A 13,411-nucleotide genomic window follows, 5' to 3' on the forward strand; every position below is an offset into this window, starting at 1 on the left:
CGAACATCATATTCTTTAGTGATTGTTATTATCGTTTAGTTGCTCAATTGCTGTTTTATTCAATAACTTTTTAAATCACCTAACATATTTAATTTTCTCGGTATTTGACCACAAGAGGACCTTAATGAAATTCAGTGGACAGTAATAATTACCCTGTGAATTTGAATAGTTTGTAACAGGTGCTGCAGTTTACTGATGGCATCCATTGCTGCACAGTTCCAATATTATCAGCATCCATTATAAAACTAGATTTAGAAGGTAAGGTAAAGTCACCATAGTCCTAGTGAACCATGGGGCTGCTCTCTCACTAGAGTGATGATTAGTGGTGGTGTTATCTGAGGGTCAACATTCCTCAGCTGAGCAGAGAGGTTGAGAAGGAGGTTTCTTCATGGTAACCTCAGCTGATGAGGAAATTAAATCCATGCTGTCGATATTACTCTGCATTGAAAGCCAATCATCCAGCTATGAGTTGGTAAAACAGGATTGTAGTATTCTTGTGTGAACCATGACTTTGTACCTGTGTTACTCCTGTTGATATGCCAGGTAGGATTTTACTAGAGCCGATTCTTTTTATTTTTGCACTGGTTTTAGTCCAGCATTATCCTATACACATAGAATTAAAAGTTTGTTGTCATAAGAATAAAATATATTTTCTTTTTTTAATATATTTGAGAGTTGTCTCTAAATATGCATTGCCGTGGCACCTGAATGTAATATCATTCTACTTGATGGTGCCGAAGATATGGTGTACAAATTTGGGAAGAGGCTGACTGACATAAGAGTTTGATTCTGAAAGTTCCCTTCAAATCTAATGTATTCCAGAACCCCATTACCAAAATTCTCTTCCACTCCCAGGCTTACTTGGAGAATTCCCAGACTCCAATGTTCCTTAGTCCCAAATGCTGCTCCCTAAACCAAATCTTCTGTCCAAATGTGCCGAGGATCACTCCCATGATAAAAGTGCTGTCCTCCTGAAACCTTGACAATTTAGCATTTCATTGATCCTGCTTAAAACAGAAATGCAAACATGAATACTTGAACCCAGTACTGCCTGCCCTGAAAAGTCCTTCCTAGTGTGAGTTTGCATTTCCACCTGATGCAGCAATGCTTCTGTTATCTCCTGTAACATAACCTATTCATGGATATTGTGGAATTAAAGAATCCAACACACATTTACCATAGTTATTATATACTGTGTTCCTCAGACTAGATTTAGGATAATATGAAACTATTAGACTACAACAGAGGAGCTTGCTTCTAATAGCACTCCAGTAGAGTGTAATTGAAGTAATCAGAGGTATGATGGGCTATGAAATCTTTGTACCCTCAGATTACATGTTATGCAGTGATGATATCAAGAGCACATCTCTGAAAGAAATGCTGACAAACTGACTATAAGACACAATGCAATGCTTCCTACATTTCAGCCTGTCCTAAAGTTGATAAATTAGTATTCCTGATTGATTGCCATCTCTTCGCAGTTGCTTTCCATAGTTTGTTTGAATGCTTTGTATCATATTTGAAAGAAAATTATCCACAGAACTTGTGATATTAGTAATTGCACAAGTTCTGCTGAATTATAATACACTTGTTGATTTTTAAAAATTGGCTTTGGTTGCTTTTTCTTGAAGATTTATCTTGCATAAGAAACTTAACTAGTTCTTTTGATCATGATAGTTGCAACACTTCAAGGATCTGGAATTGGCTAAGGTTCGGATTCAGGAGAAAGAGCTTTCACAGAAGCATATAGAAGAGATCAGATTGAAGCTAGACAAAATGTACCAGAAAAAGTCTGAGACATTGATTACAAGAGAGAAGAATGCCATTGAGAGACTTCAGAAACAGCAGGAGGTAGGTTCAGATACACTCAGAATGATAATGCATTCAGCAGCTGTGCAGTGAGTTGATGGATGAATCATAGCTTCTACAAGTACTGGTATGTGTCAGGAATAATGCAGGAGTTTACAAGTTTGACATGGAAACTGCCTGAATTAATTCTGTACTGATGGATGAAACAAAACTGGAAGTCTGAAAATACTAGCTTCTCCTTTAAAGTATTAATTGCACTAAAAATGGCATTTTTACTTCATCCTTTTATTCTTCATGAACATTTCAGTTTCATTGTTATATAATTTTTCCAACATAGAACTTTCAAACATTATCTATAGCATGATTCATACTTTTCAACAATATATATATATAAAGTAGCACTGCATGCAGAAACAAAAGCTAAGAATCGAAAGCCGTTTGCTTTTTTTTTGAAATATTGTGAACAGATGCTGTAGAAGTCTTTATCTTGCCACTTGTTGGGGCTCTTTATTTCAGTCAGGCAGTTTAATCATGGGATAAGTTATTCATCTTTTCCTGTATGGCAATCTGTAAGAGAAGGCTTTATAGTGGCTGGGCAATTCTAGTCACTTGGCCATCCAGGAGAAACAAAACTCTATTGCATAAATTTTCCAGGAAAATGAAGGGAACTAGTTGATGCTCTACTCAAAAGTGTGGCAGTACATGCCATCCACAAGGCTTTCTCTTGTTTGTTTTCCACAATCTTTAGTAGCTGATTGTTAAGGGTAGGACAATGAGCTACCATCTGCCTTCTACAAGGAAGGAATATATATTTAACCAATTTAATGGCAGAATTGTTAGTAAACAGTGGAATGCTTGAATCAGGAAATAAAAGTTATAATAATATCTATAAAGAAAACATATGAGAGGGAAGGAAAAGAATTGCATTTCAAGACACGAAATAGAGACAAAAAATAAAAGTTAAAGCAAGTTATTTTCCATGGATCATGTTGAACAAGTTGATCTCGGGGCTTAAGAAAACTTCCACAAAATATAGGTTGACTTTAGAAGCTGAATGTACAATATGAACCATGTTGTTGTAGATGGTCACTATTTTTGAAATGTGAAAAAAAAACAGTAACTGCAATTTAAAGTATATCAATACAATAATTGAGTGGATTAATTTTGTAAGGATCCCTTTCAACCACAATCAAAACATTTTTAAAATTCAAATTTATTGTCATCAACAGAGTTAATCAAATTATTTCTGAGTCACTTTGATATTGCTGTCATTGTAATGATCTCATTTGGATCAAATTTGGAGCTTTAAGTTTTAGCGAAATCCACTCCCTCCACCCCCTCCAAAAAACAAAGCAAAACATCTTATTTTCCATTTATTGAATTGGATATTTTGCATCTTTTGGATCATCAGGTGACAGTTTGTGTATTAGTAGCATTATATGATTTGATCATGATTAGCTTAAATTCCCTACAGTGTGGAAACAGGCCCTTCGGTCCAGCAAGTCCACACTGACTCTCCAACGAATAACCCACCCAGACCCATTTCCCTCTGACTAGTACACCTAACTATGTGTAATTTAGCATGGCCAGTTCACCTGACCTGCACATCTTTGGACTGTGGGAGGAAACCAGAGCACCTGGAGGAAACCCACGTAGATACGGGGAGAATGTGCAAACCGTGAGACGATTGTTGTATACTATCAAATCTCAGCATTCTCTGCACCTGTCAGCTACTCACAGACACATGTGCTATCACAATCTGTCAGGTCAGAAAAGCCCCCTCTCTCTGAAAGTGACCATGCACACTTTCGATTTTGTAACAGATCATAAAGGTGAGACAGTTATGAGTATTGGAGGCAATGTATTGAGATGTGGTAGGCACAATATTGTGAAGGGAGGCAACTCAACATATAAGGAGTGTATGGTGGATGGGTGATGGTGCATTGGAGGACATGGGTTACTGCAGGAAGGGGGGTCGTTGATAGACACAGCCATAGTTTTGATGCTCAGTGCAACATGATAGTTGGCATGATTAAGCTGTAGATATTGTGAGCACTAGGGGAAAAATATCACTCCCTTAGATTAACCCATTCTTAGCCTCATCCTATGTAATTTGGTTCCTCATTGTGTGCTTATGGTTAACATTGAAGTATCGCCATACCACTTATGTACCCATGGAAGCATTTTTCTTTCTGATTTCTCTGCCACGTTGTGTTTGAAGAGTGGCAACACCTAGCAGGCAGTGCTTGACCTGGTGAGCAGCTGAGCTGTAAAAGTGCTTCCAGTGTTGGATACCTCAAGAAGTCCAGCACGTGTGAGTACTTCCACCTCTGCTGAGAAGGGCTTCATACAGGTATGGTGCAGAGCTACTAAAACCAATTTCAGAGAATAGCTTCAAAAACCTTGCCAGAGCTTTGAGAGGAACCCTCCATGAAACTGTCAAAATTAACACTCGGGTGACTTTTGATAAAATTTAGTGCATAACTTTATTTAAAACTTGGTAATCCACATGTATGAAAGTAAGAATTAATCTGCACATTGGTTTGTCACAAAATTGAGTATATATAATATTTACATGACCCTTCTCAGACAAGTTATGTTTCTATTTCAATTATTTTACAGATTGAAGAAAAAGAAATCTATATACAGAGACAAAGTTTACTGAAAGATATTGAAGCAGTGCGAAATAGAGAGGTTGAACTTAGACAACGAATTGAAGCCTTTGAACTGTAAGTAGAAGTGGGAAGTTCGCAAAAGAATAATATTTCTTTATTAGAATTGACTTTATTTAAAAAAAAGTCCCAGAAGAGCATTAATATAGTTGTGCTTTTTCATTTCGGTAATCTAAAATTTTTTGAGCTGCCAATTGTTGATACACCCTTGGACTGGAACATTTGAGTCTGCTTGACTGACTGAAAATCTGTTTGTTATACCTGCTTATTGTTAATGATACCTGCTTCTGAAGGTGGTATGGCAGAGATGGTTGTTCACAAGCAACATAAAGAATATAATGTAGCAGGTAGAAAACAAATATAAAGTGGGAGTCCAAGAATATTAGAACAAAACCAAAATTCTATGGATGCTGGGAAATGTGAAATATAAACAGAAAATGCTGGAAGTACTCACTAGATCTAGTTTTATCTGTGGAGAATGGGAAAGAGCACCGTACTTTTGATCCTGAGTTGGGTAAGCAGAGGTTTCAGCAAACCTGACTCAGGAGAAAATGTCCCAAATGGTCAGTTTATGATTTGGGAAGACTGGGTGCTTAATAGATTTAGGCACACTGCTTCCAGAAAAAGTATGAAAACACCCACAGAGCGCTGAGTGTCAAGGTGGGTGTTTAAAAGATATCCACCCTGTACTCTGGGACTCTGTAATTAAAACATTAAAACAAAAAAACTTACACTCACTCCACTCCCCACACATACTCAGTGCCCTACCCATGTAATCTCATATCCTCCACCTACTCACCCCTCTGAAGTCCCACATGTCTCCATGTCACACTGCCTCTTTCCATTCCCTTGCACTTCTCCATGCCAACCTATGTACCTTTATCCACACCTATAAAAAAACAATGCTATCCATATGTAGTAAAACCCCATAACACAACACAATGCTGACTGGTGATTCCACAACCACCATCTTTTTCTCTTGCCCCCTCCATGCCAATTCACCCAATATGTACCATGGGTGGACCTTAGACATTTCGAGATGAAAAGTTCTATGCATCTATTACACACTTTATTATATTAAAAATGATAACAGCTCATTCAATACATTTAATTGCTTTTCCGTACTAATTCCTTAAATATTTGTATTCTTTACTCCACATCAAAGACAGCCGATGCCTTAGGAACCATTTGGAGTTTACAGTCCCTTGGGATAATAATAGGTTGTAGAAGCAGTTAACCAGAATAATCGTATAATGATAAACCTCAGGCTTCTGTTAACACGCATCTACTGACTTTGTGAGCATTGGTTACTTTTCAATTGAGAGGTATAGTACAATTATTTTATTCTTAAAAATGTGAACAGCAGTAAATTTAACTGATTCACCAACTTGATGTTCTTGCAGAACATATCCACCTGTTGGGCACGTTACAGTCTTTGGATTAGAATCCAAAATGACCCCGGCAAATGATACCTGATTTCTTAAAGAATTCTAATAGGTGTAAATTTTTTCTTAATTTCTAATAGTCTTGAGTGGTATTTCAGAGATCTGAAAGAGATAAATCGATTTGAGTCAAGGCAGCTGCATTTTAATTGCACTGATGACTCAATTATGGATGTGTGAAACATCTCATGTCCCCAAATGAAAATGATAGATCCAGGTTTTTGGGGTGGGAGTTTCTGAATCTGGACTCTATTATTTTGGCTAGGAAGAGATTTCTTCTGACCTGGCAGAAGTCCTGTAAGAATTACAATGTCAGGTTGATCATCCTTTGATTTCCAATATCTGCTATTTACTTTTGATATCAGATATGCTTTGCTTCTCCTACAACTTCACTTGAAAAATGTATTAAATGCACAAATTTGCAATACTGACTCACTGCCTAAAATTTTAGGACTTGTCTATTTGTGCGAAAGTGAGTTTTTTAACTGCCTGATGATCCATAATTATTTCCAAACGCGCTCTCTCATCTGAAAGTTTACTTTTACATGTGTTTATTCAGATTTTAATCATGTCAATATGTGTTCCCATTTCGACAAAAGTAAAAATGAGTTTCCTGTTCCATTTCAAAAAATAAACAGCTAAGCAAAATGGCTAGATTTTCCTATTAGTAATGAATAAACATCTTCATTGCGATAGCACATTTTATTTTGTAAGATCTTGCATTATAATTTGCAGTTATTAAAAAAGAAAAAAAGTGGAGCCCTTTACAGATTTCTGGGGCCTTAAAAAATCAGTATTGCCTATAGTTCGTTATCAAGTATTAGTTTTGCTGCTGTCATTTGTTAGTCTCCTCTATATGTTACCCCCCGACTTACTAGAAGTATTTTTTTAAAACTATAATTGCTACTAGTAGAAATGTGCAATTGGTATAAATTGACTCTGACTCTGAGTTGAGGCAAATATTTGTATTAATTTATGCCCATTAATGAAGTTACCCTTCTAAATATCCTGCTCAAACTCATTATTGACTTTCGGTGGAATGTTACTCATGCCCCCCTACACATTAACAGCACAGAGGTGGAATGAGTGGAGATTGTGAAACTCCTGGGACTGGTCATCAACAGCAAGCTTTCTTCGACTCTTCATGCGGATGCACTGATTGCAAAGGCCCAACAATGTCTCTTCTTCCTCAGGCAGCTGAGGAAATTTGGCATGACAACAAATACCCTTGCCAACATTTATAGGTGTGCCATCAAGAACATTCTGCCTGGATGTATCACTACCTGGTATGGCAACTGTGCCATTCAGGTTCGGAGACAGTTACAGAGAGTGGTGAACTTGGTCCGGACAATCACAAAGTCCAACCTCTCAACTGTAGTGGAAAGGAAAGGCCGCCAGCATTTTCAAAGATCCGTCCCACCCTGGCTTTTCTACAACCTCTACTATCGGGGAGAAGGTACAGAAGCCTGAACACACGCACCAGCCGGTTTCGAAACAGTTTCTACCCTACTGTCGTTGGAATACTGAATGGACTCTCAAACTCTTAGCATTCGCCTGTACCTGTATTTTTGGTTTGCTGCTGTTTACCTATTATTTACTTATCTATTTTGTTTAACTATGTGATCTGCCTGTTTTGTTCGCAAGACAAAGCTTTTCACTGTGCCTCGTACACGTGACAATGAATTCAATTCAATTCAAGATTACGTTTTCATTTTGTGCAAAATCATGAGCACGGAACTATAATGATTTGCTAAAATATGCGATAGCTAACCTTTCGCACTTCTGACTTTGGCTTGTACGGATAATTACAAATTACATATCCAGTTTACCATTCTACCAAGTTAATTATTTTCATTTATAAGTAAGATTGAGTCAAGTAATTTACAAAATAAAAAATAGTGCATTTTAGGTATGTGTTGTATTTAACTATTAATTTTTAAAATATATGTTATGAGTTATTAGACTGCAGAATAGCACGTCATGACATTGTACTCCTGAGAGTATGTATGAATTGGGTTCAGGTACAGATTTCCTTAACGATTTGTCTGTCATGTCAGGACTCAGGATTTGCATGACCAAAAGAACAAGAGTTTAGAGGAGGATCTCCGGAGACGGGAGCTTGCAGTGAAAAATATTGAGGAGACTTACGAGCAGAAGCTGAAAAATGAACTGTGCAGGTAAGCCATGCATGATACAAGGACACAGTTAAATCAAAGAACATATATACCTTCAATGTGTAGCAACTGTGATACAAAGTTACAAACTCTCTTCCTATTTTATGTTTTTAATGCAACTATTTTGCTTAGAATACCAATGTTCTAATGCTGTGTTATGACCAAGTGAGAAAGAGGTTTCTGTTCCCTTTCTAACTCCCTCAGGTTGAGGTCACACCTTAAGGTTTTTTCAGCCTACAGTTATCACTTCACTCAAGACTTAGTTCATAGGAAAAAAAGAAAATTACCAATCTTTTCTTAAGTAAAAGGTGAACTTTATTATTTGCTAACCTCAAAGGAAAGAACTAAAAGCACAACATCAAACAAATGTAGTAAGTTTAAAAAGGGAGAGTATTTGGTACGCACAGAAAGAATAAAGGTTACATGGTTTAATTTTTTTTTAAAGAGTTCTTAAATTGTTGTGATTGAATCTGAGACCGTGGCTGTTTAGTGGTGTATTGTATTCTTAGCAGTAGTGAAATTTGTAGAATCTCTAGTTTTTGGTGAATGCATGTTTCACCAACTTGCCTCTTCAATCATTTTGGCCTTCAACATGATGGGAATGAAATTACGAGAGACAAAATTTCCAGTACAAAATCAAAACTTGCTGGAAATACTCAGCAGGATCTGGCAGCATCTGTGGAGAGAAAGCAGAGTTAATATTTCAGATTCAGTGATACTTTTTCAGAACTGATTGTAGCTGAAAAAGAGTGGTACATATGCAGAAGATTCCTTCGTTTGCTCGGCTTTTTTTTTGTCTCTGGGCTCCATCTCTATCTGTCGTTTACTCCTTCCTCCTTCCTCCTTCCTCCATCTCATCTTCAGCATATATACTAACCTTTTTCCAGCTACAGTCAGTTCTGAAGAAGTGTCACTGGATGTTAATTCTGCTTTCTCTTCACAGATGCTGCCAGACCTGAATTTTTCCAGCAATTTCTGATTTTGTTTTGATTCACAGCATCAGCCGTTTGTTTTTTTTTGTTCAGTGCCTTCCAGTCTTTGCTGTTAATAATTGGTTTTATTTCTCTCTCGCCTGCTGCTAAAAGCAGCTGTTGAAATATGATTAATTGTGTATATATCTAACTCCATTGTTTTTTATAGGCCGGCTAACTGGCTGGTTAGGCATTTATCTCCTATTATGTGAAGGTATTGTATAAGTTTTGATTAAAATGAAAAAAACCTTTGTCTCTTGATGCCTAATTCAGTTGCCTAGTTTCGATATTTTCAAACAAAATTGTAACTTGAAGGCATACAGCTTAATTTATTCTGCATGGATTTCTTAAAGCTTGCTGCAGTCTGTTGTCAGGTGACAACTATTGCCATTTAGGTCCCTGTTTTTTCCTTTTGAAAAACATTTCAGTTCATGAACGGCCTCAGATATAACAATCAGTTGGAAGTTGAAACTTGATTTTTACCAAGGTTGTAACAGTTGCATGGCAGCCCTCTAATATAGGGGAAAGTGAGGACTGCAGATGCTGGAAAAGCACAGCAGGTTGGGCAGCGTCTGAGGAGCAGAAGAGTCTATGTTTTGGGCATGTGCCCGAAACGTCGACTCTCCTGCTCCTCAGATGCTGCCTGACCTGCTGTGCTTTTCAAGCACCACACTTTTCAACCATCCAATGTAGTGTACCATGAGAATGCCCAAAGAATTTTTTTTTGAAGAAGAGCATATTCCTAAATGCCTCATTATTTTTGTAAATGAGGATTTACTTCAGTAGAATTCTTTTTGGTACAGTGATAAGATTTTCTTTATTGAAATATTTTACACTGGCAAGTTGGTGCATCATTTTGTGCAACTTGATCATGCGAATTTAAATAGATGTTTCAAGGAAATATTTATCACAGTCTTTGCATCACATGTATCATCATGCATTTGAGAAACGCATGTTCTTTTTTGGATTAAGTCCTGATGTGGCTTTCTCTATAAATTTATGATGTGCTGAGCAAGAGGGGCTAGAAAGACGTCAAGTTTGAGCCTTGATCATTGCAGCTGGGTTGATTTGAGCTGAGATGGCAAGGCTTTGGGGTCCCTGATGTAGAAAAGGGTGATGTTGAAGCAAAATGTCTGTTCCTTATCACTCTTTAATGATTTTGTATTGAAAATGCCGTTTCAACATTAGGTGAGGACATGCTTGGTTGTAGTGCCTCTCTACAATTGAATTGCTACTTCTATTCTCTGCCTGTGTTTACACAAGTTGTGATTAAAGGTTAATATACTGAATGGCTGTTGGTACCTGTGGAAACAAATCACAGTAAGGAGACAGAAGTGGTGTATGTGCTTTTGCTAATATTTGCTGTTCAAATTATTATATACACCTATCTCTTTTTACAAAGTTTAATTTAAAGGTGTGTTGACAGGAACACACCAGAATTTGAGTTTTGGTTATATGTGAATCACTTCTAAATTTTATTTTCATTTAATTCCTTTGTTCTTTCACATTTCTGGCTCATCTGATCTTTAATAATAAATGTGAAAGTGACCTTTGCTAGAAAAATGTCATGACTACAAATGTTTGTATTTCTGTATTATATTGATAGGCTTGTCTAACTTTTGAGAGTCTTCAACCTTCCTTTTTGTAAGTAAGATTTAACATTTATTCCATTTAAATTTGGTTTTATTGTGCTATCTAAAATAATTCAATCTTCTGCATAGGTATCAACTGGAACTACAGGAAGAGCATCGTAAAAGAATGGAAAAGGTTGTAGCAAACGAGAAGAGAGTTGAAGGTCTGTTTTATAAGTTTGCAACTTTATTACACTTTACAGGATTTACAATATTGCACATCTGTGTAGATTCTGTATAAATACCACACCATCTATATGAACAAGAGAATTCTAATATTCTTACAAATAAGTTTCTTGTTTGAAAAATATGATTAAGCACAGAATGCACAGTGTGTGACATATCAATCTGGCTAGACCATTTACAGGAGAAAGCTGTTGCTTAATTTTTGAAAACATTTAGAGTGCCTTTGGTCTTGAATTGAGCTGCCCTTTTAAAGACATAATAATATGGAAGTATCTAGCTTGTCAATTTTACCTCTTTGTTGAAGTCATATTCAAATCTGATCTAACCAACTTTGGTGAAAAACAATTAATTGCTGAACTACAATTTCTTTTACCTTTTTTGACCACTTATTTTCTTCAATCAAAATCAAGAGCTGTAGCTTTTGGGCTATTTATACTTGCAATCACTGGTTGTTTTATCCAGGTTTTATACAAAATAACTTTTTTGCTGTTTTACAATGTGATCCATTTTATCAACACCTCAATGAATCTTTGCATCTATATTATCACATTGCACATAATAAATGAGGAAATTTTAATACAAAAAATTGAGTAGGTTTGGGGCAAGTAGGAATTTTTATTTAAAATTGAAATTTCAATCCAGGCCTCAATCTGCACGCTGTCTCTTAAAACTGGAAATCAGGAATGAACAAGTAACTAATCTGCTTATAGTAAGTGGATTAGGTTGCATACCTTCATCTTGTTTTTATTTTTAATTGATTTTGCAGAGATTTCTTGCATTCCCAACGGAGATACTAGGGGCTGAACCTGTAAGATTTATAGCATTTATAACACTATTTGTGGACCAAAAGATGCACAAGGCAAAGAGAAATCCTTTTCTATTCATGGGCATCTGCCTTTGTAATTGCCTACACCAAACTTGGATATTTTATATTTAATTTGATATTGCTGTTGCAGCCCCCACAATAGGTACATTTTTTTATTGTTCTTTTGTTTCTTTGTGGATGCCTGCTCACTCTTGGTTGCCTTTCTTATCAGGAGACTTCTTGCCTCTGCATAGTCACTGAATATTACATGCTCCTGCCAAATGTGTATTTGGCAAGGAGGCATGTAATATAGGGACATGGGTAGCTCACCGTCTTTGCACCCACTTTTGAGCTCACTCCCATAATGCAGATTTGTACCAATATTGGCAGCTTAGTCACTATTTGTGAATATGCAATTGAAGGTCAATATGAAGCTTGTAATTTGATTGGTGTGGGCAGCTGGGCAAAAGTGGAATTCACAGATTTCACAGGGAAAAGGAGATTATTATAATTGGAGGGTGTTCTTTTCCCATTGGAGAGACTGCGTGAGAAGTTGGCACTCTCTACTTCCTTTCTACCACCATGTTTTTAAAATAACCATGCTCTCCACATCCCCCAGCCTCCTCGTCCCTCTGAGTTGTCAAAAATAAACCCTCAACATAAAGCCCCCAAGGATCATGGCGACTCCTGCATGGGTCTGTTTGATGTCTTCGTGGGGTTACTACAGATCTCTGGTACTTAAGGAGTTGATGGCCAGTATGATCAAAAAGACTTCCAAATATGCATATTCGATGCTTAACCTAGGTGGAAGTCAAATAAATTGTTCTTAACAAGTTTTTTTAATATTGTAAGTAAGCTTTGAATGTTGTGATTACTGCTTAATTTTTATTTTGATAAGTTCTTCACCAGTGCAACCAGGTTAACCAGGGCGAATCATATATGTACAATGTCTTAAGCTGGGATGTGAATATGCTATTCTTACAATGAAAATTTATCATCTGAAAGGTTTCCTGTAGTAACGATATGAGATAACAAATACTAACACCTAGATAGCTGTTTAAATACATTTTAAAGATAAAAATAAATTGAAATTGAACATATAAGGTAACAGAAACATTATAGTATAAGTCACCAACGGATGATTTCCCTCAACAGTGGAGGCAGCTCGACTGCACGAGGAGTCTGTTATTATTCATTCCAAAAGAGAGGAACTGCAAGAAGCTCGTGTTGAAGTTAAGAAGATGGAGGTAAACTGTTTAGAATAGTCACATGGTACTACAGAAGTTGAGTATTTCTGAAAAACAGATGCTGTTGTGGCATTTTGTTTTATACTGAACAGGTCAGAATTACAAGAATACCAGATGTTGGAATGAATACCAATTTATACTGCATGAAAAGTGACTGCATGAAATATGGAGCCTCTCAAAAGCATGAGTGTGTTATATTGTGAGCCCAACTGATAATCTTAAATTGAGCGTTAATGTTCTTTGTGATGCAGTTAGTGTTGTTTAATAAGTGTTTAATAAGGGCGGCACGGTGGCACAGTGGTTAGCACTGCTGCCTCACAGCACCAGAGACCCGGGTTCAATTCCCGCCTCAGGCGACTGACTGTGTGGAGTTTGCACGTTCTCCCCGTGTCTGCGTGGGTTTCCTCCCACAGTCCAAAAATGTGCAGGTCAGGTGAATTGGCCATGCTAAATTGCCCGTAGTGTTAGGTAAGG

The 13,411-nt window shown here is 36.9% G+C and overlaps 1 protein-coding gene across 4 annotated transcripts in view; it reads left to right on the forward strand.

Moving 5' to 3' along the window:
• The window catches only part of ofd1 (OFD1 centriole and centriolar satellite protein), a 99,542-nt gene that overhangs the window by 25,596 nt on the left and 60,535 nt on the right, over positions 1 to 13,411 (forward strand). For all 4 annotated transcript variants that reach the window (XR_015758913.1, XM_043700576.2, XM_043700577.2 and 1 more), the window contains 5 exons: positions 1,678 to 1,851; positions 4,432 to 4,538; positions 7,981 to 8,100; positions 10,790 to 10,863; positions 12,846 to 12,937. Coding sequence is in view for 3 of the 4 variants with exons in the window: in XM_043700576.2 (XP_043556511.2) it covers positions 1,678 to 1,851; positions 4,432 to 4,538; positions 7,981 to 8,100; positions 10,790 to 10,863; positions 12,846 to 12,937 (567 nt within the window). In the remaining variant the exon portion in view is untranslated. The remainder of the gene's footprint in view (positions 1 to 1,677; positions 1,852 to 4,431; positions 4,539 to 7,980; positions 8,101 to 10,789; positions 10,864 to 12,845; positions 12,938 to 13,411) is intronic.

This window comes from Chiloscyllium plagiosum, unplaced genomic scaffold, assembly GCF_037043375.1.
Source record: "Chiloscyllium plagiosum isolate Xiang-an unplaced genomic scaffold, Cpla_swu_hap1 HiC_scaffold_12, whole genome shotgun sequence".
Classification (NCBI taxonomy): Eukaryota; Metazoa; Chordata; class Chondrichthyes; order Orectolobiformes; family Hemiscylliidae; genus Chiloscyllium; species Chiloscyllium plagiosum.